At 41.7% G+C, this 27,733-nt stretch overlaps 1 protein-coding gene across 2 annotated transcripts in view; it reads right to left on the reverse strand.

Annotated features, from left to right (window-relative positions):
* Positions 1-27,733, reverse strand: part of HCN1 (hyperpolarization activated cyclic nucleotide gated potassium channel 1) — a 169,000-nt gene that overhangs the window by 133,457 nt on the left and 7,810 nt on the right. For both annotated transcript variants that reach the window (XR_004427553.1, XM_033164142.1), the window contains exon 2: positions 5,711-6,134. Coding sequence is in view for 1 of the 2 variants with exons in the window: in XM_033164142.1 (XP_033020033.1) it covers positions 5,711-6,134 (424 nt within the window). In the remaining variant the exon portion in view is untranslated. The remainder of the gene's footprint in view (positions 1-5,710; positions 6,135-27,733) is intronic.

Below are 27,733 nucleotides of genomic sequence, written 5' to 3' on the forward strand. Positions count from 1 at the left end.
TGCGCTTTTCTTCATGTAAAAACCATAACTTTTATGTTAGCAGAGATAAAAGCCAAGAGCCACAAAGAGCCTTAAAAAAAAGTACTCCACATTTAAAAAACAACACAAGAAGTAGACAAATCAAAGAGTCTTCACTCAACATAAAAAATACATGAATCTCAGTGTCAGGTGACGAGCCTCCTGCACTGTAGAATGAGACAGCACAATGGAAAGAACAGCAATCACCTGACCTGAGTAGGTAGAGCAGCTCAAAAGAGAAGCCACAGAGGTGCTAACTCCTGGGGACCCAACCCTTTGTGCCCCCCAAATGTTGGGGGGGGGAAATCAGAGCCAAGTGCAGAGCCAAGTGCAGCATGACTTTAGTGGCCGGCTCCTTCTCCTCCTCTTCCTACCATGGAAGGAAAGGAGGTGGGAAGCAGCCCATTGCCGATGGTGGTAGCAACAGCAGGAGGAGCCATTGGCCACTGAATCTGTGCTACGACTGCATTTGGCTCCACCCCCTGGCTCCTCTGACATCCTGACGCAATGTCAGGACGTTGCACATGCAACATTGCACGTGCAACATTGCACGTGCAACATTGACCCTCCCCATCTTCCTCACAAGCTGGCACCTCTGCTGAGGAAGCACCTCAGTAGCTAGACAGGTTTGTGTGGGAGAAGGCAGTCTTGTAGGCAACCCAGCCCCATCCTATGAGAAGGCTTTATCGGCCAAAGTTGGCACCTTGAATTGAGGCTGGAAATGGATCGAGAGTTGGGGGGGGGGGTGAGCCATCAGCTGGATAGCCCAGGTGGTTAGAGTGTGGTGCTGATAACAGCAAGGTAGCAGGTTTGATCAACATCAGGGACAGCTGCGTATTTCTGCACTGCAGAGGGTTGGACTAGATGATCCTCAAGATCCCTTCCAACTCTATGACTCTGTGATTCAAGATGCCCTGAAGACATGCTTTATTTGAGAGCTGTCCAGTCCAAGATCAGGAAAACTGAGCAGGCACAAAACACCATGTACCTTCCCCACTACAGTGAGATATATCTTATTTTAATTATAATTATAGTAATTGCTTTAAAATTTGAATTTATATATAAATTACCACATGCACACTTTATGCAAATTCAAGCCCTCTTTTGTGGCGATGCATAACTGGTCCCCTTACGGTCATAGCTGGCACTCCGATAGCAGGTTCTTGAAAATAAAGGATCCAATAGCACCTGCAGGATTTCATTTTTATTTCACAAGTTTTGTATACTGCTTGATTGCAATAAAACAACAACACAATTTGAAATTAGCAGCAAAAAAACAACTATCCAAAACATCCAAAAATAGTTAATAATAAACTAAGACCAGATTAAAATATGTGACAACATTCTAAATGTTTGGAGTATGAACCTGAAACTTCTGGGCACCTGAACCTTCTGGGCAAGTGCAACAGCATCCAAAAACAGGCCAAACTCTATTACTCAAGGCACATGAACCATGTATGAAGAGCATCTTCATCCTATCTGAATGGTGGATGCTCAGTCTACTGGCTCTCAAGCAGTCCCAAACACTGACTTTCTCAACAGGCCCAAAGAAAAATATATGGCTCCACAAACCAAAAAACATTTACCGGTAGATATTTCAGTAATTGTTGTTGTTGTGGTGGTGGTTGTTAAATAAACTAACTGAGGTATTCCAAATGATTACTAGCAGAAAACCTGGAGGTAAGCAGTGGCCTATTGTAATTTGTCCTGATTCATTAAATTAGGAGAAGTTCAAGATAAAATTGCCATCATTCAATGACAGAGAATCTGCTTTGCATGCAAAAAGGCCCCAGGTTCAGTTCCCGGTATCTCTAAGTAGGAATGGAAAATACTGTTGCCAAAAATATTCAAGACTGCTAACAATATCTCAGTGAAAATTCAATAAAACAAAAATACCAACCTTAACAATGCAAGCCAAAATCAAGTCCTATCTGGCAGAGCGCCATGGCTCAATCCCCAGCATCTCTAAGCAGCACTGGGGAAGACTCTTGTCTGAAACTGTGGAAAGCCACTGCCAGCCAGAGTAGACATAACTGAGCTGGATGCACCAAACCTCTGACCTGGTACTGTATATGGCAGCGTCTTATGTTCCCTGTGTGAAAGGTCAGCCAGTGCCATTTAGCATTTCAGATGGCATTTAAAATGTGTCCTTTTCCCTTGTAAATTGTCAGGCTTTACAAGAACATGAGGATTTCTCATGCACCTCCAGAGTTCTTACCCATATGGGATTTTAACTGAGGAACTAATTATGTGTATTTTTTTCTGAGCAAATTCATCAGCTGCACATTGCCAAATAATGAAGCGTGTTCCATAATGGTAAAATAGACATATAGGGCAAAAAAGGTACGGTATTTCAGATGGATTATATACATTGTGTTCAGGCAGAACTATGCTGCTGATTAACAATCACTGGAGCCAACACAGAAACAACACAATCCACAGGGAGCAAAACCTTGGCAGAACTTTGCAACTGCACCTTTATCTGTACATTAATTTTCAAGAACTTTTCGTTGGGTGCATGTGCAGCATCTATTCCACTGCTAACATCAAAACAAACAAACAAACCCAGAACTCTTGGCAGAATCAGAAAGCAGGAGAACCAAATGGACACTGGAATGTCAGAACAATAATGTATATGTAGATAAGTAACAGAAATCTAACAACAAGGATAAACAAACAAACAAATCATTGTGATTTTTTAAATTATTATTATTATTATTATTATTATTATTATTATTATTATTATTTGGATGGGGGACAAAATGTAAATCTCTTTGTTTTCATTTTTATTGCTAAAATACAGGGCATGTGTGACTTTTGGTTATTACTAGGGCTTCTTTTTTTCAGCCAGAATTCACCGAAATTCAATTCCGGCACCTTTCAGGTGAGCACCATTGCCATTCTGAGAGAACAAGGGAGGCGTTCATGGTGAGTTCAGCCATAAACAGACAATAGAGTAAACAGACACTTTGTGTTAATATTTTCTCAAACTGAAAGTATACACCAATTAAATAATAAAAAAGATCTCACCAGAGGAGGGGAAATATACAAAAGGAGCATTTGCCTCAAGAAAATGATGGGGAATATTACCTATTACTGATTTTCCCTCATATCAAACCCCACAGGATTTCAAGAATCATAGAACTGTATAGTTGGAAGGAACCACAAGGGTCATCTAGTCACCTTTTGCCCAGAGTGGGACTTGAACCCATGACCCTGAGATTAAGAGTCTTGTTTATGAGAATGAAAGTTATATCTATCAACAGATAGATCAAGCAGTACCCATTTATGTATTCCTTAATTCATCATTGTTTGTTATTCTATAGTACATTTAGTCTTTCATAATGTTAATATGTAAGAGCATCCTTGTGCAAATTTGTAAAATCAGTACTTATAAATCCTGCCAAATTATCCACAGCATCTTAGTTTACATGTCTTTTGCTCTCATTCCTTTTGACAACCACTTGGTTGATTGAGCGGCTAACATAGGCTGGCATTACCTATGCCAGTTCAGATTTATACTCAATATGCTGAAGGCTACAGCTGCATCCTTTTGCTAATGAATAATCTGAGGGAAAAGGCTTCAAGGCTGCTCTTTTTAATACCTTGGAATTCCTTAATATCCCTGTCAACAGCTTGATATTAAATGAAAAGGAGGTGGAGGCAGAGAAGGAAAATAATTCACATATGTAAGTGTTGTATGGAAAAGTTAACTTCTCTGCTGAGTCGTATCACCAAAGCAAACAGAGCAGATACACTGAAATCAATGACATCAAATTATTATTATTTTATTACAGCAACTTCAGCTATGACTTAGGCCCCATCTGCACTATGCATTTAGAGCAGTACCATACCACTTAATAAACATACCACTTAATAAACAGAAGCCCCTTAAAAGTACTGGGAACTGTAGTTTATTAAGGGTGCTGTGAGTTAGGAAACCCTTATTCTCTTCTAAGACCTACAATTCCCAGAGTAGTTCAACAATCAATCTCTTTTCTCAGGGAACCCTGACAACTGCAGCTCTCCGAGGAGAAAAGAAATCTCCTAATTCTCAGCACACTTAACAAACTAGAGTTCCCAGTATTCTTTTTGAGAAGCCATGACTCTATAAAATAGTATGATATTACTTTACATACATACTGCAGGCCTTAGTCGGATATCACCTCTTGCGTCTGAATTGGTAAAAAGCATGCATTAACCTTGAATCATTTATTTATTTATAGCAACTATAAATTCCCTTCCTCTCCTCTAAGATCAAAGTTATGTATTTAAAAAGAAGACATTAAAACCATGTAAGGGATAGGGACAGGAGCAGCATGGAAGCAGCAAAAGAGAAATTAAAAAAAAAAAAAAACATACTGAACCTCTCATCCAACTTTCATTCAGAAACATACTTTTCATACGTAGTTATTAAGTTACCTAGGTTGCATTTTATAAGACTCAAGAAGAAAACAAAAATGATCCAAGTTGCTGGCTGGGGTTCAGCATGGCGAACTGGTTAATGCCATTAATGGACACGAATATTTTTCACTTCTTCAAGATCTTCACCAAATCTTATTTGCTGCCCTTAGAGTTGCTTGTCAAAATTCAGCTACATTTCATGGGAACACATACATTATACAGTTCCTTCTTTTCTTTTACACGGTGGCTGCATATTGATGAAATTGTTTTCTGGTCCTGCTCAGTATCCTCAAGGATCCACCAAGGGGAGAGCGAAGCAACTGCACACGACTCTGCTCCAATGCACATTCACAATTCTATCTGCTTAAGTTAAAATAATGTGGCTCACCTCAATTCACTACACTCATCACTTTTCTTACTGAAGAGACCGAGGAAGCTCCACTGAGGAAACGAGAAAGGACTGCGCTCCCCACTGGCTTAGGGCTACTACCGCAACACTCACAAACACAAGAACAGTTCAAAGTCATCATGGGAAGATTGCCACTAGCTTATGACTAGAGTGATATTGGAAATGACTATTATTATAAAATATGAACATAGGAAGAGCCTGCTGGATCAGAACAGTAGCCCATGAAGTCCAGTCATAGGAGTAAACTCCTAAAGGCCAAAGTCCCTTCTCCCCCTCCAATAAAACACTTAAGCCCCCCCCCCGGCCGCCAGTTCATGGGTATTGCCATTCAAATGGCGTGTGTGGAGGGCTTACCTCTTCCCCTCAATATTTTATTCAACTTGACGCCCCTGAGTCCAGCATCCTATTCTCACATTCGCCAACCAAATGTCTTTGGGAAGCCTCTCCCCCCCCCCCCATTTTCCAGCAACTGATGTTCAAAAGCATACAGCCGCCAACAATGGAATTATGACGTGAAACAAAAACCAGTCAGACTAACCAAGCTCTTGCATGGAAGAGTGCTGACTGCTCATTTTAGCCTTTCTGGAAAAGTCCCCACCACCACCACGCTCCTGTAGCCTTAATACATCTATCCTGAATCTTTATTTAGTTTTTAATAATACTGCTCAGACATCATCCAAAGTAGAACAAAGTAAACAATAGTGGACAAGATAAAATGCTACTCTGCACCCAACAAGTAAGCTTACCATTTCCTAAGTGTAATCAGAGCTATGAAGTCTCAGTCGGCTGCAACATCTCGACGCAAGATCATTATCTTTTCTTTGTTTCTTTTTTTAAAAAATGCATCTGTTTGATGAATGTACAAAAGGAAAAACTTACCTCTTCCCACTGGTGAATGTATCTTATTAATCTTGAAAGCCGTAATAAACGCAGCAGACTGAGGATTTTTGTGAACCTTACAATACGAAGTGCTCTAGCAGTCTTGTAGACTTCTGAGTCCATCCCTTTTTCTACAATGAGAAAGATATAATCCACTGGTATTGATGAGATGAAGTCAACCACGAACCAGCTCTTTAAATAATTCATCTTGATGACTTTGGGGTCCAGGATTATCTCAGAGCTGTCCTCATTAACAGTGCCAGTTCTAAAGTTCATGATCAAGTCCAACAGAAACACAGTATCTGATGCTACATTGAAAATAATCCACGGTGTGGTTGTCTGCTCTGTGAAGAATGTGATCCCAACAGGAATAATGACAAGATTTCCAACCATCATGATAAGCATTATTAAGTCCCAGTAAAACCTAAGAGAAGATAGAAAACACCATAATTGAACAAAGCAAAATATATATATATATATTTTTTCTTGCAGTATAATTAAATTAGATATTGCAAGACTTTTAAAAATTAGAAGAGATGTGATTATAACACAGATAACTGTCAACTTTCCCTTTTTTGCAGGAAATTCCCTTATTCCAGCGCCGTTTCCCATTGCAAAAAAAGGGGAAAGTTGACAGCTATGGCCGTTTCCCAATGCAAAAAAAAAAAAAAAAAAAAGGAAGGTTGAGAGCTCTGATAACCATCAATATGTTGTCCTAGACAGCGGAGCATATTGGTAAACATTCGTGTTTGCTGCATGAAGTGCAGGAGACTTTTCTGGGTCAAATGCACGGACAGTATAGCCCAATGCAGTCCCCTCCAGATGTTATGGAACTACGACTCCTATAAGATCTTATTATTGGCTCTCATTGGAACCAATGGGAGTTTAAGACCAAAACATCTGGAGGGCACCAAGTTGGGAAAGGCTAGCATTTAACATTGCCATTTACATCAGTTTGTGTTGGATTGAGAAAAAAACACAAGCTTTTGTCCCATTAACTAACTTTTACATCAGTTTGTGTTGGATTGAGAAAAAACACAAGCTTTTGTCCCATTAACTAACTTTTAAGTGTAGGTAGCTAGCTTCAATATAAATGTGTATAAAAGCACAAGTCCAGGCCCAGTAATGCTCTCTTAGTACTGCTGCTCTTCTGGAACACTCAGTTTAGGGATGAGTACCACTTTTTTTAGCAAGTGTGGGGTTTTTTATTTTTTTAAATCTCAAAAGACCTTTGAATGACAAGTTGGTGGATTGTACTCTACTTCTATTTCCTGTTGAATGAAATAAAGCTTTAAAAGAACACTGTCATTTAAAAATATTAAGGATCCCTGACATCCATGTGTGATCTGAACTAATCAGAGGGCATCAGAATACTGAATTCTGCACCTACTGTAAAACTCTCTCCTTGAATAGCACAATTGCAAAACACACAATTTTCTTGGTCATGGTCATATGATTAGGAGAGATCTTTTTGATGGGGATTACTTGTTAAGACAAAGGAAAAGAATTCCTGCTATAGAGTATATCCAGAGAGTTGCCATTCCTTCCTACCAGTTGATTGGCATATGCAATAAATGCAGCATTGTGCTGAAGAATTAGCTTATCATTCCATGGCATATTTGAAAGGATGTGTTGCATTTGGTAGATTTTTTTCCCCAGCCTTCCTGTCAAAACCTATCAATGTGTTTACATAAAAATGAACTGGTGCCTGCTGTTAATCATGAACACTTTGGCAGCCCAATGAAATTCGCTCTTGGTCTCCCTCCAAATGCAAAGCCAAAATGTACCAGAATAAGCTGAATGACAAATGGACAATATATAGCCTGCTCCCATTTCTATGTATCTTCTTCTTCTTGCTTTCCAGCCCATAACACATGAGTAATATATATCCTGTCCACTGAGAAAATGGAGCACTTGTGCTCAGTGGAAGGCTCTTACAGAGAACATAGGAGCTGCCTTATTACAAATCAGACCAGTGGTCTGTCTAGCTTAGTTTTGCATATTCTCTCCAGCATTTCAAGCAAGAATATTTTTCAGATCTGCCTTGAGATGCTGGGACTGAGACATTTCTGCATGCAATTCATGCCTTGTCCTCAGAAGGTGTTGTGGCCATCATCCGTGCTGTGAAACACAGCATGTATGACACACTTTTTAGAGTATTATAATGTTGCTATGCTATGTTTGCCAATGTGCTATGGTGTCTAAGTATAAAAGAGCCACTAACCCCACGGCCACAACAGACAAGGTTCACTCAGTTCTGGCAAACAGCCTGCTAGGCAATGTTGCCCATCCTTGCACCAAACCTAAAGGCCACATTGCTCAATTTCAGTTTCAATAATTTCCATCCCATACCCACATGTACCTCGAGGTGGTTCATGATAAACAATTGCAAACCATGGAATATGAAGTTGCAAATACAGTATAAACAAGCAGTTAAAATAATGCTCGCTGGAATAAATGATACCTATGGATGCAAGCAATAAATAAAGGATAACATGGAGGAAGGAACCAGGTATGCCATATCGATGTCCTTGGAGGAAAATGTGGCGTAATAAGGAATTGCGTTCAGAATGACTGCATGGAAACAAAGTATATTATAATGTTGGGATACATTAGATTTTGTGTGTGTGTTTTTAAAGCATTGCTGGACAAAAGCAATTCCTGAACTGCAGAAAATGTTTGGGCAGTTTATGGAAGGCATTTTTTTTTTTTTATTAAAGATTTTCTTGGTTTACAAAATGTCTCTCGCATTTTTCCATGTAACATTTTTACAGATCAATTTTGGTTGTTGAGACATTAGGCAGAGAAGGGGGAAGGAGGTGGGTGGGATAGAAACAGGGATTAAAAAAAAAGGTTTTGATAACAAACTGCCCCATCTGCAAACAAGATCTGCTGCATCAGTAGTCCATCACAAGCTATTTCATTATACCAAAAATTCACGATTGTTCTCATGATACTGGAGAACAATAATTTCAACAATAAAAGTTGGCATTGGCCAAAACACCTTTCAAGTGATCGATACACTTCATATACATTATTTTAATTAACATGTGAAAACATTTAGGGGCTGAAGTAAAAGCTGCAATGTCAGTGGGCAAGATTTCTGCTTCTTGTGAATTTTTTTTTGTTTTCACTTGAAGGGTGCTCTGTCACAAAAGGGAAATGCACCGACACATTTCAACTCATCAGTATTTCAACCCATCAGTATTCAAGTGTATCTTTAGCAATGAACACCACTCATAGCTAATGTGAAATCGGGGCCTATCTAAATAACAGTCAAGGGCTTAACAAACACCAAGTAATTAATGCTGTTACGTTCACTATAGTGTGAGGTGTTACACAACCCCAAGTGACATTATATTAATACAGAACACTTCACATTAGTGAAGGACACACACACACACACACACACACACACACACACACAAAGCAGGAAGGTTTTCAGAACAATTTCCTATAGTTTACTTCCTTCCTAAAGCCAAAGCTTTACACTTGAAGTTTCAATTAGAACAGGCACCCCCAAACTCGGCCCTCCAGACGTTTTGGGACTACAATTCCCATCATCCCTGACCACTGGTCCTGTTAGCTAGGGATGATGGGAGTTGTAGTCCCAACACATCTGGAGGGCTGAGTTTGGGGGTGCTTGAATTAGAACAATTGAGCCACTTTCCTATCCCTACCAAATTGTTTTATCCTGGAGAGAACTGTCTTTCACATCTTACTTTAATAATAAAAACTACATTTACATAGCGCTTTAAGGTATTCACAGCATTTCACATACATTCTGCCACAAGCAGTAACATTTGTCCCTTTTACAATACGATGCTATTATGCATGTCAAACTAGAAGCAATCCCCATTGAGTTCAATGGGCCTTACTCCTGCATGAATGTGTATACAACGTGGGGCTGCAGAGTGGGGGGAGAACTGCTGGCAATTGCTTCCCACCCTATTCTGCTGACAGAAACCTTGCCATTAGCTGAGCAACATCTATGGATGCAACCCACTGCTAACATTTTTAAGTTAATGGGATTAATATTATTATTTTAACTTGGCTGCATTCAACAACTCCTGTTCTCAATAAATGCTGCTGAAAGATTGCCAACTCACACATCTTATGGTGTGGGCCATGTATCTGCATGCAAAGAAGCTCCGAGCCAAAGCCTGCCACTTCATGACTATTGCAGAGCGGGAAAGGAGATGTCTCGTCGTTAAGCAATTTTCTGCTTTTAAAAATGTGCATTTTAAAGGAATGTAGGCTTATTATTTGCAAGGCCATGCATAGAGAAAAAGAACTGGTGAAATGTCAACTTTGTTCATCGGCACTGACATTCAAATTATTTCTGGGGGTTTGTAGATACTACACTGTCCTTCAGTATTGATCAAATTATTTCACATCTCAATGCAATGTGGTATTTCATGGCATGCTGTAGGGGAGTACTTTTTAACTCTCGAATCTCTTGTGTTGCATTTTCTCTAGGTTTGGACTTCAGCAGTTCATCTGCGGTCCCTGCAGCAAAATTCAATATGTGCTCAGACATGTGCAGATACAACCCTGTTACCTGCCGTAGAGTCACACAGGGGGAGGGGGGAACCAGATTTTTGGCACATTTTGCCATTTGGTTGTCCAAATATTCTCTCTGTGTCTCTATCTCTCTCACACATATGCACAACCAAATTATCTTAAAGAAAATGTCACCAAATGTCTATCTACCTTCTATTTGGTCTAGAGTGAAATTACTCCTTAGCCAACAGGCTGCGAGCAGAAGCACATTAAATGCCTGAATGACTCTGGTATAGAATTCAGCCACTGCTTTTTCATTTTCTGGTCCATTCCCATGGCTCTTGCAGAAGCTGTGATACATAGAAAATAAAGCCAGGCATGGCACATAACACGTGTGTCTTGGACTCTGCAGTAGGGCTGGGTGATATATTGATACACCGTCCAAAATCACTTTGAAGTCCACATCGTGATAATGGTTTCGTAATATTTGGCATGGCGATATATCACAATGTGTATGTGCTATGTAAAAAAATCACAATATGGGGGGAAACTCTGAAGCCAGTCATTACTTCTCTCATGATTCCTGTTGCTCCTGTTGCTCTGTACTATAAATTAACAGTTGTGACAATATGTTAAAGGTAAGTAAAAATGAATCCGTTTTAGAGCCCTAAGTAGTAGCAGTTGCCAGGATATTACGCTGTTTGCCTCTACACAGTTACATCCCATGATATTATAGACATTGTGATATACCAGTATATTGACATGTTTACCTGGTGATATATCATGATGTTGAAAACCAGGTATCGCCCAGCCCTACTCTGGAATCTGAGCCACTACTTGAGTACAAACTGTAGCTGAGAAGCTGTTTTCAGATATCAAACAAGTTTTCAATGTGCACATTTGCACAGTTCATCACCACCCAAGTATACTCACCCTTCAAATCTCCACTTCTTCCCTCCTCCTCAACTTCAGTGACACACTTTGTTTCTTGAAGCCTTGTTATCCCATGGGCTAAATCAGTGGGAAACTGATTTAAAGGCACCATTCAAATAAGGGTATATGGAACCAGAGTATGATTCTGGTCTGTTGCTCTAGTTTGGATGGAGCCTTTAAATCACAGTTTCTCAGTATGAACTTCTGTGGTTTAAGACACCGCATGAGCTGCCCTGGCAGTGGTGAAGCTTCATGCTCCGGCACCGGGGGCGGGAAGCATGCGGGGGCGGGGCTGGCTGCATTCTGGGGGCGGGGCACGCCGAGATGAAACCCTATCAGGATCCTGCTGCCCGGGGCGCTCCGCCCCCTACGCCCTGCCCTTCCTACGCCAGTGTGCCCTGGATCATGGCACAAGGAGGGATGGGCAAGGAGGGTGACCATTCACTGGCCATACATTCCCAGGTCAATAAGCCATGCTTTATCAGGCTAGGATTGTGACATTGAAACCAGGCACCTGTACGTAATTTCCACTATGGGCATTTCTATTTAGAGATAATCTAAGGATAAAAACAAATCAAAATCACCTGGACGTCTGTCCACTCTTTCCTTCAGTGCACTCCATGAAGTACAGATTAAGGCACTCAGCGGTTATCCATTTACCCTTGCAAGCTTTAGCTTTACAAATACCATTATTGCCAATGCATTTAGCTTCCATTTAAGAATATTTATCCCTAACGCTAAGTACTAAAGTCTCAGATATGCAAATGCTTCCATTAATTTTCATCTTTTAAAAGTGAGCAAGTGGAATCAGAACTGGGGAAACAGCTCATCGCTAATCATTTATAACATAATTTTGAGTGCAGAATCAACCTTCACTGACCATGTGCCACACTTTAAAAAAAAATCATCAAAATGTAATTTCTTAGTAGCTACATGCACATTAATATTTTCCCCCTTCTTGATGAATTTGCTCTTCAGCAGTGTTCATTAGCACCATCGAGCATTATTTAATGCCTGAAACTTGCTTGGGCAAAAGGGTACAACTCCGTGTTTGCTTCAGTTCAATGAGAAGAGAGCGAAGAAGATGAAGCAAGGTTAAATCAGATCTAGCATGAAATGCATGTGCAAATAATGGATGTTTGCATAAGGAAAGTGATACCAGAATTTGATTTGCCAATTTATAAAACACCATTAAGAAGAAGAAAGCACTATGCGCTCCATTATTACATCTTATTGGAGTCGCGGTTTGCGACGTGGTAATTTTTACAGCACAGAGCTAAATATTTAAGAGCCATGTTATCAGACATTTGAGGGGGAGAACTGACGGACAGATCCAAGGCTCGTGAACTATCCCCAAAGAGCCTGCTGTCTCGAGCCACTGCCCCATCTAGTCCATCATCCTGTTCAAACAGTGGCCAATTGCCTGTGGGAAAGCCAAAGGCAGGATCTGAGCACAATAGCATATTCCCCTCTGTGGTTTCCAGAGAAGGGACCGTGAGGGTCATCTAGTCCAACCCCCTGCAATGCACTAATCTTTCGCCTAAAGTGGGGTTCGAACCCACAAACCTGCAATTAAGAGTCTCATGCTCTGGGGACTCAGCTACGCCTCAAGCAACTAACTATACAATCACATTTATAGCCATCTCCCCTACCCACCCGCCCACCCCACCCCAAAAATTTTACTCCCCTCTTCAAGCAAAAAGAGACTTCCAAATATCAATAATTCATATATGTATATATACACCAGGAACAAAGAGGAATTATTTCACACAATCCTGTTCCACCAGCACAACGTATACTTTGGAAATGCATTCCGTTCTGCCGTCTGCACTCTCTGAAGCCCTTTGAACAAAAATTCTCTCTGATCCCTGGGAGTTCAAAGTATACCCAGTTCCTTAATGACTTTGCACAGCACTGCCACAGCTGTTCCTTTGCTACAGACGCACAAAGAACAGGTTAAAGGTGGCCACTGAAAGTGTTTCCCTTAAAGTAAGTTGCCCATAGCTGCCGCTAACTGATAAGCTGCTCTTAAAATAAGCACTTGAGGAACCTTAGGTCACCGGCACTAGGGACCCAATACTTCTCTTCCTTTTTATTTTGTTGATAAACAACTTTATCCCCAGTAGTTAAATTTTCCCTTTTTTTACATCTTGGAGTTTGAAGTTGCTGCACTTTAAATAAAAATTTGTATTTCAAGTCGCTTGTCTCTGCAGACAGTTTTATTATCATTATCATCATTAAAAATGCTTCTATCAAAACAGTACGTCAAGCACACAAAGAGAAAACAAGGAAAACTAATAAGGACCTTTTTCAGGTAACATTGCAAACCCCGTATTGTGTTTGCACAATAACGCTGAAATTAAAACGAAGGGGAAATGGTAGGTTACATTACATATTTGACAAACAGTTATCCAAGGAGTCAAGGGGAAACTGTGGCCTTCCAGATGTGGTTGGACTCTGGCTCCCATCAGTCCCAGCCAGTATCAAGGATGATGTGAGGGTTGCAGACCAACAACATCTGGAAAGCCAGAGATTCGCAAGAGATTCCCAATCCTGTGTCGGGCATTCAGAAAAATGCAGCTATTCTGCCAGCTGTCCACCTTCATCGCTTAAGAAAGGAGCTGGGTTGTTTTGGCAGAGCCAGTTTGGTTTAGAGGTTATAGAGCGTTGGGATAGGACCTGGGAGACCAGGGTTTGAATCCCTGCTCAGCCATGAAGCTCATTGGGTAATCTTGGTCCAATCGCTGCCACTACTTCATAGGGTTTGGGGGGAGGATGAGGAGGGAGGGAACCACAGAGGCCATTTTGACCTCCTTGGAGGAAAGGTGGGGTATTGTTGTTGTTCAGTTGTTCAGTCGTGTCCGACTCTTCGTGACCCCATGGACCAGAGCACGCCAGGCACGCCTATCCTTCACTGCTTCTCGTAGTTTGGCCAAACTCATGTTAGTAGCTTCGAGAACACTGTCCAACCATCTCATCCTCTGTCGTCCCCTTCTTCTTGTGCCCTCCATCTTTCCCAACATCAGGGGCTTTTCTAGGGAGTCTTCTCTTCTCATGAGGTGGCCAAAGTACTGGAGCCTCAACTTCAGGATCTGTCCTTCTAGTGAGCACTCAGGGCTGATTTATTTAAGAATGGATAGGTTTGATCTTCTTGCAGTCCATGGGACTCTCAAGAGTCTCCTCCAGCACCATAATTCAAAAGCATCAATTCTTCGGCGATCAGCCTTCTTTATGGTCCAGCTCTCACTTCCGTACATTACTACTGGGAAAACCATAGCTTTAACTATACGGACCTTTGTCGGCAAGGTGATGTCTTTGCTTTTTAAGATGCTGTCTAGGTTTGTCATTGCTTTTCTCCCAAGAAGCAGGCGTCTTCTAATTTCGTGACTGCTGTCACCATCTGCAGTGATCATGGAACCCAAGGTGGGGTATACATGTGGCAATTAAGGAAAACCAATTAAATGCAGGTGGCAGCCAACATGGTACCATCCAAGTGGTTTTTGGACTCCAACTCCCATCCTCTGTGACCATTAGCCAAGCTGGTCAAGGCTGCTGAGAGCTGAAGTCCAACAACACATGCAGAGCATATGTTGATATTTGGGACATTGTCACATACAAAACCTGCAATTCTTGTCCATTATTTAATTTCTCTTCCCGCCCCGCCCCCCACCCAACACAATTCCGATAACTATTATCAGAGGGTGGGGACAATTACAGTGGCAGCCTCAATCAACATTTGCAAGATATATTGCTTCCCAATCAGGATGTTGCTTCCATTTTGTACTTTCGATTTTTCAAAGGCATTTCAGCTACCTTGCAACATCCACAGATTTTCAATATTTTTTGGTCTCTAAGTTAAGCGCTCTTATTTAACAGCTTCCCCCCCCCCAAGTACAATATTATTTTAGCCTCTTTGCATATTTCTGGTTTTCTGAGCAGTGCGAGATATCTACATTTATTTATTTAGGGTTTTTTCCCCTTTCTGCAGCCTGAGCAGCACACTTGGCACTGAAAACAAAATCTAAAAACAGGTCCGTGGCCAAAAATGGCTCCCATTTTATGTTAGACAGGGGCAGACAAAAGGAGGTGAATGCTGCGAGGGAGAATTAAAGGCATTTTTATAACACGTATCAGAAAGTATCGCCAAAAAAAGGAATATAAATGCATCACATTATTTCAGCGACAGTGCCACGTTCAAAATTCATAATGCTCTATGCTCCTTTTCTTCCGTATCAAAATGAGTACAGCACTTTAAGTGTGTGATTAAAAGATGAGCAACAGGTGTATCTCCACTACTGAATATGGCTTTAGCACTAGACTTTAAACCAGAAATATCAAATGTCAGATTTGCAGGACCACTGAACAAAATGGAAGGATAGATTGTGTCTTGGAGACATGGATGGATTTTTCTTTCTTTCTTATAAATCATTAAGCCTGAAACAAAGTCCAGCAGTCAAGACTGCATTAACCGCTACGTTAAATAAAATTAATAACATTTAAAATTAAGTAAAGTTTTAGCAGAGGGTCTCTCTAGGGACTCTTCATCTGACCACATCCCATTTTTTTTCTTTGTGCAGGAATCTCCACTTGAGCAACTCCAACTCATTAGAGTCACAGGAATAATAATAATAATAATAATAATAATAATAATAATAATAATAATAATAATAATAATAATTTATTATTTATACCCCGCCCATCTGGCCGGGTCTCCCCAGCCACTCTGGGTGGCCTCCAACAAATACCAAAATACAATACAAAGTCACAAATTTAAAACTTCCCTAAACAGGGCTGCCTTCAGGTATTTTCTAAATGACAGGTAGTTGTTTATCTCCTTGACCTGTGATGGGAGGGCGTTCCACAGGGCGGGCGCCACTACCGAGAAGGCCCTCTGCCTGGTTCCCTGTAGCTTTGCTTCTCGCAGTGAGGGAACCGCCAGAAGGTCCTCGGTGCTGGATCTCAGTGTCCGGGCTGAATGATGGAGGTGGAGACGCTCCAGTGGTAAGAATGCTAGACTCGGACCTGGGAGACCTGAGTTCAAATCCCTGCTCTGTCATGAAACTCACTGGCAACCCAGTCAGATGGGTGGGGTAACAACAACAACAACAACAACAACAACACTATTGTTACTGGGTGACCCTGGCCCAGTTGATTGACTGCGCCACCCCATTGACAAAAAAGTAAAAAAAAAAAGTTTTATGATGCTGCACAGATTTAGTGATCATAAAATGGAGAAGATAACCATGCATGTCATCTTCAAAGCTTTGGAGGAAAGTTGTGGTATAAATGCAATACAGTACAATGGAGGCAAGCGATGTTAGGATTTCTCCCTCAATTCACCTATTCCCATCATCTCCTCCTTGCAGCCTTATATCCCACAAATAAAGGATCAATTGCACTAGCCTTCACCAAATCGTTTGTATTTGCTCTACTCTATTTGTTCAAGTACTGTACACTATATTTTTTAATTACAGCCGCACCAAAACAAAGGATGGGATTTAAATACGCAGGCTGAAATAATCACATCACAGCAATCAAAGTGCTAAACATGATGCAGTATTATGCAGAGATATGCACAACTTGAATTTTCCAAGTTTGCTTATTAAGACAGAAAAGTCTCTAGAATTCTAACTAACTAATTTTAATTCCCTGATTGGCAGCTAACATGTCTGTCAATGGATTGACAAGCAGGGTGCGTTTCATCACCACAAGAAGGGAAAGCATAGAACACGGATAGGCAACCTAAGGCCCGGGGGCCAGATCCGGCCCAATCGCCTTCTAAATCCGGCCCGCCGACGGTCTGGGAATCAGCGTGTTTTTACATGAGTAGAATGTGTGCTTTTATTTAAAATGCATCTCTGGATTATTTGTGGGGCATAGGAATTTTCTTTTCTTTTCTTTTCAAAATATTGTCCGGCTCCCCACAAGGTCTGAGAGACAGTAGACCACCCCCCTGCTGAAAAAGTTTGCTGACTCCTGGCATAGAACATCAGAATACTGCAGATGATAACAACTTGGGATCAGTTTACCTGCGAGATTGCCTTACCCCTGTATGTCACATGACCGCTTTAATCTGCAGAACTGGCACGGTTACAGGTGCCAAATAATACCTGCATTTATAAGAAATCGGCACTTTGGAACTCTCTGCTCATTGACATCAGGCATGCACCTTTGCTGTACTGTTTTCAGCACCTGCTAAAAACATTCCTGTTTGGAGACCCCTACCCAGACATGCAGAATGTTGATGTGCATTTTAATCTGCTTTTAGTTTATTGCTGATTTTATTTTTAATTGCTTTAAATAGTTGTTTTGAACAGTTTTACTGATAAATTTATTGTTTCATTCTCTTTGCAAACCATTTTGAGGTTTTGTTGTTTTACCATCAGTGTATTAATTTTATGAAGTAAAAAAGTGAAATAAACAATGCAAACTTTCAGGCCTTACCCTTCAGATGGAGCACTTAAATTTGCAGCGTGTACATTTGGTTTTCAAATACTGGTCCATGACAACATTTAAATTAACAGCTAACCTGCCCAAATGAAGACAATATTATCTGCGAAGCTATTGTGCCTGCAGAAAGGTGGAAACTGAATGCAATCCTGCACGGTAATCAGATACTGAAACATTGCACGGGAGAGGAATGCAGCCAGTAAATCGTGACAGGGGTCTGGTTGGAACCACTAAATCTGTGCAGCATCATAATTTTTTTTTAGTCTTTTTGTCGATGGGGTGGGGCAGTCAATCAATCAAGACCAAAATTACCCCGAAGAAGCTCTGGTGCAGGATGTGACTGCAGTTTAAAGTCAAAGCATGCCAAGACGCATTTATCCCACTTCCCAAGCAGGCAACCCCTGCGATTCCTACATCAGAGCAATCTATTCCAAGTACCACTTCAACGAAACACATCTACAGAGTCATGACATTCGAGTTCACAGTTCCAGAGAGGTGGCTGTGTTTGGCTGTTGCAGCAAAATCAACCAAGAGACTTGTGGCAACTTAATGACTTGACAGATATTCTTATGGCACTGGCTTATGTTGAACATACTTAATCAGATGCCATTATCTTGAGTTTTGGGTACGGATATAAATGGTCGGAGGTGGGAGACTGTAAACTGTGAGGTCAGAAGGAAATCAAATACAGGTGACGTATTTTTAAATTTTATAATTAACAGTGGACATTCACTGGTGACCATGGACTTCCAGTGTTAATGAGAAGCTTGAACAAAGCCACCATGAAGCAGCTCCCATGGCACTAAAGATAAACAGTCATTTATATGGAGGGAGAATTGAATCCTTTCCTCCCCTGCTGTGGTTTTAAGGGAAATCCCTCATCTGAAGAGGGGGGAAATCTCCTATTGGCGAGTGCCTCCTGCATAGGTGGATGGGAAATGGAAAGAGACAGGATGTCCTCACTGGCAACATCTGTTTAGAGCAGTGTTTTTCAACCTTTTTTGGGCAAAGGCACACTTGTTTCATGAAAAAAATCACGAGGCACACCATCATTAGAAAATGTTAAAAAAATTAACTCTGTGCCTATATTGACTATATATAAAGTAATTCTCTTGAATTTTTCAATTTTTCCCATGGCACACCAGGCAACATCTCGCGGCACACTAGTGTGCCGCGGAACAGTGGTTGAAAAACACTGGTTTAGAGCTTCTCCACATATGACAGAGTCACCTACTGAGCTGCCAACATACTAGCAACAGTGTTGGATATGGTCACTTCTGCATCTCTAACAAGTGCACTGTTTCTTAATGACACCAGCATCACTGTGCAATACAGTTGTTGTTGTTGTTGCTTCTTCTTCTTCTTCTTCTTCTTCTTCTTCTTCTTCTTCTTCTTCTTCTTCTTGTATGAAGGCATTAGGATATTCAGGTCCGGTTACCAGGACCTTCTCCTTCTACCTGTAGTTCCCAAACCACTTTGCGTTTCTCCTCTGGAAGTCGCCCTCTGCCATGGTGAAAACCTACATCACCTCCATCCCGTCCCAACTTCTCCACCTTCTACATATAAACCTCAGAAAACGTGGTCCTCCGTGAGGCTATTTAAGACCTGTGTGTCTTGAGGGAAGGTGGAAGGCAAGATGTTCAGGCCACTAAGCTTGTACCATCAGCTCCTGAGAAGACTACCAGTCAGCTTGAGAAGACTCAGTTGCTTTACATTTTGTATTATTTATATGTTTTAGAAATGGCGGAAAGACAGAACGAACAAATGAATAAAATGAGGAATTTCCTGCTGTTGCCTTTGGAGGTGCAATTTTCATCAAAACCACCACAGGGGAGGAAACGGTTGAACTATAATTATAGCTGGTATTTTTTAGCATAAGTAATGTATATTGAAATAATGTTCTGGGCACACCTATGCAATTTTGTCTGAGCCTACTCTACTCAACTAACAGAATTGTATAGATTGTATCAGGGTTTCATTATTGCAGGAGGGACAGACAATAACCCCCACACCCCAAAAAACTTTAAAAATAAAATTGGGGTGGACTGAGAAGCTGGCAGGTGCCACAGCGGTATCTAAATTAGAATTCATCTTCTGTTAGCATATACTTCATGAAAACTACCTACTGGTAACCTTGGGAATGGCACAAATGACAGTCAATAATTTTTGTCATTAATTTGCTTTGCTACGTCTAGCACGAGACCTCTAGGAATTAGCACTGAACACACGATGAATTTCAAAATTGAGATCCAGCCTCCAGGGAAAACAGGTCCAGGGAAAAGATGGCTGATAGGCTTTAAACAATTAACAAGTCGTCTGCTGTACATTTAATTCACACACACACACACCCAAACACAAATGAAACTGGGTTAAGCATTTCTCTCAAAAGGTTTAATGGTGCCAATAGGTATCATTAAAGCTCTAAACAGATTGGAAAGAAAATACCTGAAGGAGCCCCTGCATTTGGGTTTCTCTCCAGGTTCCATTGCCTAGCACAGCCTTTCTCAACTGTGGTTTTTTTTTTTAGATGTTCTTGCACTACAACTCCCATCATCCCTAGCCATCCCTAGAGAGATTATGGGAGTTGTAGTTCAAGAACATCGGGGGGGGGGCAAGGTTGAGAAAGGCTGGGTCCAGGCCTCTTTGAATGGTGCATCAAACTCCCTTCAGACCACACCCCTCACTGGTCCTGCTTTGTAGGCTGGAATGTGTCCTTAATTAATCAAATATGACTTAATTGTTTAAGTAGTTCTACTGTTGATTGGTTTTAGCTGCCTTACTCTGTTCAAACTGTATGTTTCTCATGGTGTGTTTATGATGATGATGATGATGATGATGATGATGATGATGATTAACCACCCTTTATAAAAAGATCCTAAGGTGCTGTACAATATTAAGAACACATTTTATGGAACACAATAATAAACAGCCCCCCACCCCTCTCCCACAGCTTTAACAGGACATGGAATTATTTAATGGCCAAAGGTCTGGGTACAGAAGAATGCTTTTGCCTGGTGCCTAAAGACATTTAATGATGTCGCCAGGCACACCTCTCTGGGGAGAGCATTCCACAGTTGGGGAGCCACCACAGAAAAGGCCCATTCTTGTGTTGCCACACACACACCTCAGAGAGCGGGGACATAGAGAAGAGCCTCAGATGACAAGTGAAGGGTCTGGGTCGGTCTGTGTGGGGGAAGGTGGTCCTTAAGGTATTGAAGTGCTGAGCTCTGTGGGGCTTTATCTGTTGCATCCCATCCTGCTATCCATATGGATGAAAGACTGCTTACAAATGTACAGTTGTACCTTGGATCCCGAACACCTTGCAAGTCAAACATTTTGGCTCCCGAACGCTGCAAACTCGGAAGTGAGTGTTCCAGTTTGCGAATGTTCTTTGGAACCTGAACGTCCGACGTGGGTTCCACGGGTACCAATTGGCTGCAGGAGCTTCCTGCAGCCAATCGGAAGCCGCACCTTGGTTTCCGAACGTTTTGGAAGTCGAATGGACTTCCGGGACGGATTCCGCTCGACTTCCGAGGCACGACTGTATTTTTATTAAGAATGGGAGGAGGTGGTAGTGGTGGAAGAGTACACCCAAGCTGTAAACCTCAGTTTTCAGGCAGGGACAGTGTAACCCCATCCAGCATGGGATGAATCGCTATAACCCAATCTGCCTTTTGACTGACCATGGGCAGCTCTGTCTTTTCTCAGTCGAGCTTCACCCTTATCCAGTCCATTAGTGACACCGGTTTAGCACCAAAACATCACCCTCTGATTTAGATAGCCTTCAACTGGAGATACTATGGGCCAAACCTGCATATGAAGCATATTTCTCTAAACAGCATGTGGGACTGCAGGGACGGGAAGGAACTGGTTGTTTTCATTTTTTTTAAAAACCCTTAGCCAGTGATTTAAAATATATATATATCAAGGAGGAGCATATGTATGTTGGTGGTCTGCTACCCATTACCTCTGAAGGGACTCGTCACACAGAGCTGCAAAACTGCTTTCCAAGCCCAACCAAGTTTTAATAGTGGAACTCCAGCAGCAAAAAGGGACTAGAAAAAGCCATGTGTGCACAAATTAGCAACAGCAGTATTTTTCACCCACTACTGAAAAGTCGGCAGAGGGGCAGGCTCAGTGGTAACGTATTGAACTGCTGTGTTGCACTTTCTGTGTCAACGCTTCAATGTGTGTCAGCAAACTAACAAAGAAATAGTGTTTGCAGCGTGTTGCATAAGCAACACAGGACCTGTAGAAGACGATTTTTTTGTAGTTTCAAATGAAACGGGTTGCTATGCCTATTATTCACCATGGATGTGTTCAGAAATGGTAACTGAACCCAGGCACTGTGGTTTTCAACCAGGGAGCCGTGGCACCCTGGGGTGCCCTGAATGATAGTCAGGTGTGCTGTGGGTAACGCTGGCCTCTGTCCCTCTTTCCTTCCCTCCCTCCTCTGATGCTCTCTTGTGTCTCTACCTCCCAAAGGCTTGCACAGCTGTTTGTTGCAACAGCTCTGGCTTCCAGCTCCCCAGGCAAATGATGCCTCTGGGGCAGGCCAGGGGGTGCTTCCCAGGCCCCTGTGGGGCAGTATGAGGAGGCTCCTCTCTTTGGAGCAGGGGCTGCATCAGCTGCTGCCCAGAGGACTCCCAAGGAGAAGAGACTGAGGGAACACTCCCCAAGGGACGATGTTTGAAATGGGGTGCCAGCTCTGCAGGCAAGGAGTGATATAACTAGGCTCCTGAGCCCCACAGGGGTGCTGCAGGAAGAACGTAGTGGGTCAAGGGAGCCGTGGACTCAAAGGAGACCTCTATATCACTGCTGTTGCCAATAGTATGGAGGAGGAATTTCTTCGGCATGCTTTTTGCAGTAGTAGACCAACCCGATCTAAAGCTCCAAAACTTGCTTGAAGTTGGGGACACAGCTCTCACTACACATTTAGCCAGATTTGCAGTACACATGCACACAAGCATGGAGACACACACACACACATTTTGCTTTTAAATTGCATTCAGAATGCATATTCTACAGAACACATTTTTTCATAAAATACGTGTACAGAATCTGTACAATTTAAATTATTATTTATTAATTAGAGTCTTTCTAAACCACCAACTCATAAAAAAACAAATCATGTTGGTGTACAATAAAAACATTAAAACATCATAATAATCATAAAATATGGAACAAATGACCAAAGCTGAATCAAATTAATTCTCTGAAAACTCTGGGCAGCACAGAAATGTTTTCAGCAGGCTACGAAATATCAAAACCCTAGGTGTCTGTCTGATTTGTAGCCAGTGATACGTAGGAAACGGGCTGCAGCTCAGTGGTAGAGCATGTGTTTTGAGTGCAGAAGGTTCAATCCTTAGTGTCTCCAGTTAAAGGTATAGGGAAGAGGACTTCTCTGTCTGAGTCCCTGCTGGTCGACACAGAAAAGATCAGCTGAGATCAGGCTTCACCAGCCTGCTGCCCTCCAGATATTTTTGACTTCTACTCCTATTAGTCCCAACCAACTTGCTGGAAGTCCAAAACATCTGGAACACAACAGGAAAGCAGGGCTAGGTGGACAAATAAACTGCCCAAAGATAAGGCAGCTTCCAATACTGCTAAATTTCAAGGCTAAAGCAACTCCTTTTCAATTTCAGCTTTTGCCTGCCCATTAAATATAAAACCAATACTGATCAGGTGGCTTGCTTTTTTGTTTTGTTTTACAAAACAAAATCTCACATCATGACATTATACGGGCTTCCTCAAAATTTTGCTTTAGTTCTCTCTCATGCCTTCCTCATCTCTTTCTGAAACAAACTTGGCCTGCCCACAGATACTACAGCCATCTCTGTTTTCCTTCTCTCTCCCTACCCCACATACATAAAATGCTGTCATTTCTCACCAACACCCTCCTGAACAGATTTGGGACACTATCTATCTAGCTTTGATAAGCACCGGTCTGAGCTGCTCCCGTTCTCAGGAATCCCTTCTTCCCCCTTAAGGAGACATGCACAATCCTCATGAACAGTTATTCTCCCTCTCTTCCTGTGTTTGCCTGTCTCTGAGGTTAGGATGTTAGACTTTCACTGAAACACAAAGTAAGCTCAACACACAAAAAGATCCATGTCTGATGGTAGATTCCTTTCACAGGCAATTTGTGGATATGAGGAGGAGGTTGCTGTAGAGAAGGCGTCTTTTTTTATTCAGATTTTTTCTCTCTCTCTCCCCACCCCCAAAAAACTTCCAGGATATGACATTTGCTGCAAACTCTGAAAGACCCACCACAAATCTCAACAGTGACGTCAACTGCTCATCCATATGTTCCTGGCAAGGTCATTATAGATGTATAATGATTTATATAGATTAGGTATATAGATTTATCCAAGTCTAGAAAGCTGAATATTCTGGATGAAGAAGGAGCTAGAGCATGGGTTGGCAAACTAAGGCCCAGGGACTAGTCAAGGCGTTTGGAACCTCCAGTCCTCCAGCCACTGTTGGACTCCAGCTCCAATCAGCCGCACCCAGGATGGCCGATAGTCATCCAACAACTTCTGGAAGGCCTTTGGCTCACTGTCCTTCCAAAAATTGAGGGTTGTGGGACCCTGAGGTTCCAAGAAATAGGGAAAAGTCTAAGGTTACAATCTTTCACACTATTGCCTTCTCAATCCGGCCCGCGGACGGTCCGGGAACCAGCGTGTTTTTACATGAGTAGAATGTGTCCTTTTATTTAAAATGCATCTCTAGGTTATTTGTGGGGCCTGCCTGGTGTTTTTACATGAGTAGAATGTATGCTTTTATTAAAAATGCATCTCTGGGTTATTTGTAGGGCATACTGTAGGAATTCATTCATTATTACTTTTTCAAAATATAGTCTGCCCCCCCCAAGGTCTGAGGGACAGTGGACCGGCCCCCTGCTGAAAGAGTTTGCTGACCCCTGAGCTAGAGGTTTGGGGAACATGCACATGAATGTTCCCTAACGCACGGATAATTTAGTTCCAGATGCGCATGTAGAGAGCCACGAATATTCCCCATCCTCCCTTAGACCTACAGATCAATGCCCCATTCCAGCAAACACAATTTGCATACAGAAAGAGGATTCTGCAACTAAATCCGCTGCACTCGGTTTTCCAAGGAAACCTGCTGTGTCCTTGGAGGACTAAGTCCAGGAACGTGTTTCACAATCCACATTTCTGTGCATAAAAATATAAGAGCCATTCATTCATACAGAATGTGTAATATAGGAAAGGTGCCATTCTCACATTTTACAGAGTCGGGGAAAGATGGCGATCCAGCAGCACTGATACCTACCCTTTCTATGATCCACACAGTTATTTTTATGACTATTAGGTTAACCACTTAGGCTGCAGCCCTTTAGATAATTTTCCCTGCTATATTCCACTGAAATTAATGGGACTTCTGCAGGTGTAAACTGTCTGAAGGTCTCAGACTAATTTATAGCGTCATGGCCATTTTTAGTAGCGCAATATCAATCAATATAAGCTGGAAATGTTAATTGAAGGCAGACCTCACTCCTTGTTCTCTCCTTGGGGAGAAAGCGAGGAGGGCATGAGCAAGAGGGATTTTCTAAGTTAAAATTCGCTTTGTAGCACATGCTGTTGTTGTGAGGCACAAGATAATCCCTGTCATTTCTGAAACTGAACAATAGTGCTTTTATGCTTTCTGATTATCGCTCTACGTGCATACTAATTGATGTAGTAGGAGACCAGGAATGTATTATTATTTCAGCAAGTAACAGTAATACAGGTGTATCAACATTGCTTTTCCAAAACATTCTGAGTAACTGTGAAGTCTCTACGTATGTTGACAGCAGAACAAACTTCCTTGGGAGGTTTGGAAGGCTCTCATGCTTTAAGGTTTTCAACCTGAGTCTGGGAAACCACCAATGACGGATGCTGTGGCAGCCAGCATTTCCAGCACTATGATTCTGTTAGAAACCTACTACCATGAATCAAAAAGTATTTAAGAAGTCAAGGCCCAAATCCAGTTTACACTCACACAAGTGCATACACACGCCCAAAGTAATTATTTAAACTTGAGTCTTCTTTGACCAGGTGACTCCAATGTCATATCACAATGCAGTTTGGAAATCTAAATCTAAGGAACTCTTGGACGGGCAACACTTCTTTAGGCCTTGGTTAATAAGATGCAACATTTTGAAATTATTAATGAGGACTGTGTGAGGACGAAGGAAAACCATTCTCACAAAGCGTTTCTAAATTTTATTTATTTGCTTATTTAGAAGATGCACAGACTGCTTAATTAAATAGCTAAGTGGCGCAGAAAAATAACTGTAGATGAAGCACAGATACAATCCACACAGCAATTAAAAAAAAATATGCATAAGGCTATCATCATTAAAAACACAGATAAAATTAGTAAGACTCTTCAAACAAATACAGGTAACTAAGGATAAGCTATTAATCAGTGTGCATGAGTTTAAGCCAGGAAAGTACCGGTATTCATTTTAAGCCAATGTGGTGTATTGGTTAAGAGCGGTAGACTTGTAATCTGGTGAAACAGGTTCGTGTCTCCACTCCTCCACATGCAGCTGACCTTGGGCTAGTCACACTTCTTTGAAGTCTCTCAGCCCCACTCACCTCACAGAGTGTTTGTTGTGGGGGAGGAAGGGAAAGGAGAATGTTAGCCGCTTTGAGACTCCTTAGTGTAGTGATAAAGCAGGATATCAAATCCAAAGTCGTCTTCTTCTTCTTCATAAATAAACTGATTCTTATAAGGCTGGTTGTTATAAAGGAGGAACCACAGCTTAGTGGAAAAGCATATGCCTGGGTGGAATGCATCCTTAAATTCTGTTAATTCTTCTTGCCTGCCTGGATGGAGGATGTGTGCAGAAAACAGCCTGCACTGTGAAGGTAAAATGCGCCCCTCAGAAGGTACCCAAATGAGAATGTGAACTCAAGCTGCAAAAATGGTCCACATTCCTGGTTTAAGACATGCAAACTTGTGTGTTGAGTATTTTGTTTTCAGTCAAGTTGAGAATGGCTGGGGAAACCCAGCCATATGGGCTGGGTATAAATAATAAAACTATTATTATTATTATTATTATTATTATTAAGGTCTAGTTGCCTAAATGAATATCCTTTAAACATGTGAATGGAACCCACCAATGGTCAGCTTCTGGATGCATCTGCAACTTTCTGGCGGCAACAGAAGCAAAACCGGATTAACCACTCGTCTGAAACCAAAATGCTTGCACAGGTAGAAGTAGAAATAATAATAACGAGGTGTCGGTATTCATAACTTGGTAGAAGAAGAAGAAGAAGAAGAGTTTGGATTTGATATCCCGCTTTTCACTACCCGAAGGAGTCTCAAAGCGGCTAACATTCTCCTTTCCCTTCCTCCCCCACAACAAACACTCTGTGAGGTGAGTGGGGCTGAGAGACTTCAGAGAAGTGTGACTAGCCCAAGGTCACCCAGCAGCTGCATGTGGAGGAGTGCAGACACGAACCCGGTTCCCCAGATTACGAGTCTGCCGCTCTTAACCACTACACCAAACTGGCATTATGGTTACCAGCACAATGTGCTATTGAGTAGTGTCACAAAAAAAATCACAGGGTTTCTACCAAGGGAGCCTTTGTGCAAAAGAAAACAGACATGCAGCACCAGCGGCACAACTGGATTGTGAAAAAAATATGTAGAAGCATTCAGACAAAAGATCTGTCAGGCCGCTTACATAATCATTTCTTAATTGGGCCTTAATTCCCTGTAGAATGGCGCGTTCTCTTTGGACTTACTTTGCAAACAAATACTGTAAATAGAATCAATTTATTCACTCTGCCATAGGGTGTGTGCACATACAGGGTGAGTCTTTTAAAAGAGGCCCCATGGAACGTGTGTACTCTGTATCCACGGGGCCTCTTTTAAAGGACTCACCCTGCTGTATATATACGCATACACATACATGCACGCGGGTGTCTATTTCGGGCATCCGAAACCCACGTAAGCTCATGCTACAAACATTGTTAGGCTTTAAGGCGCCCCAGGAGACTCTTGATATTTCCTTTGAGCAGACTACCAGGGGACAAAGAAACTGGCCTTTGATGGTGCAGCTTTATATAACACCTGCAAAAATCTTGTTCCATCAGAACACAAAGCAGTGACGGGGCACAG

The sequence above is a fragment of the Lacerta agilis genome, chromosome 11 (genome assembly GCF_009819535.1).
Source record: "Lacerta agilis isolate rLacAgi1 chromosome 11, rLacAgi1.pri, whole genome shotgun sequence".
Taxonomy (NCBI): domain Eukaryota; kingdom Metazoa; phylum Chordata; class Lepidosauria; order Squamata; family Lacertidae; genus Lacerta; species Lacerta agilis.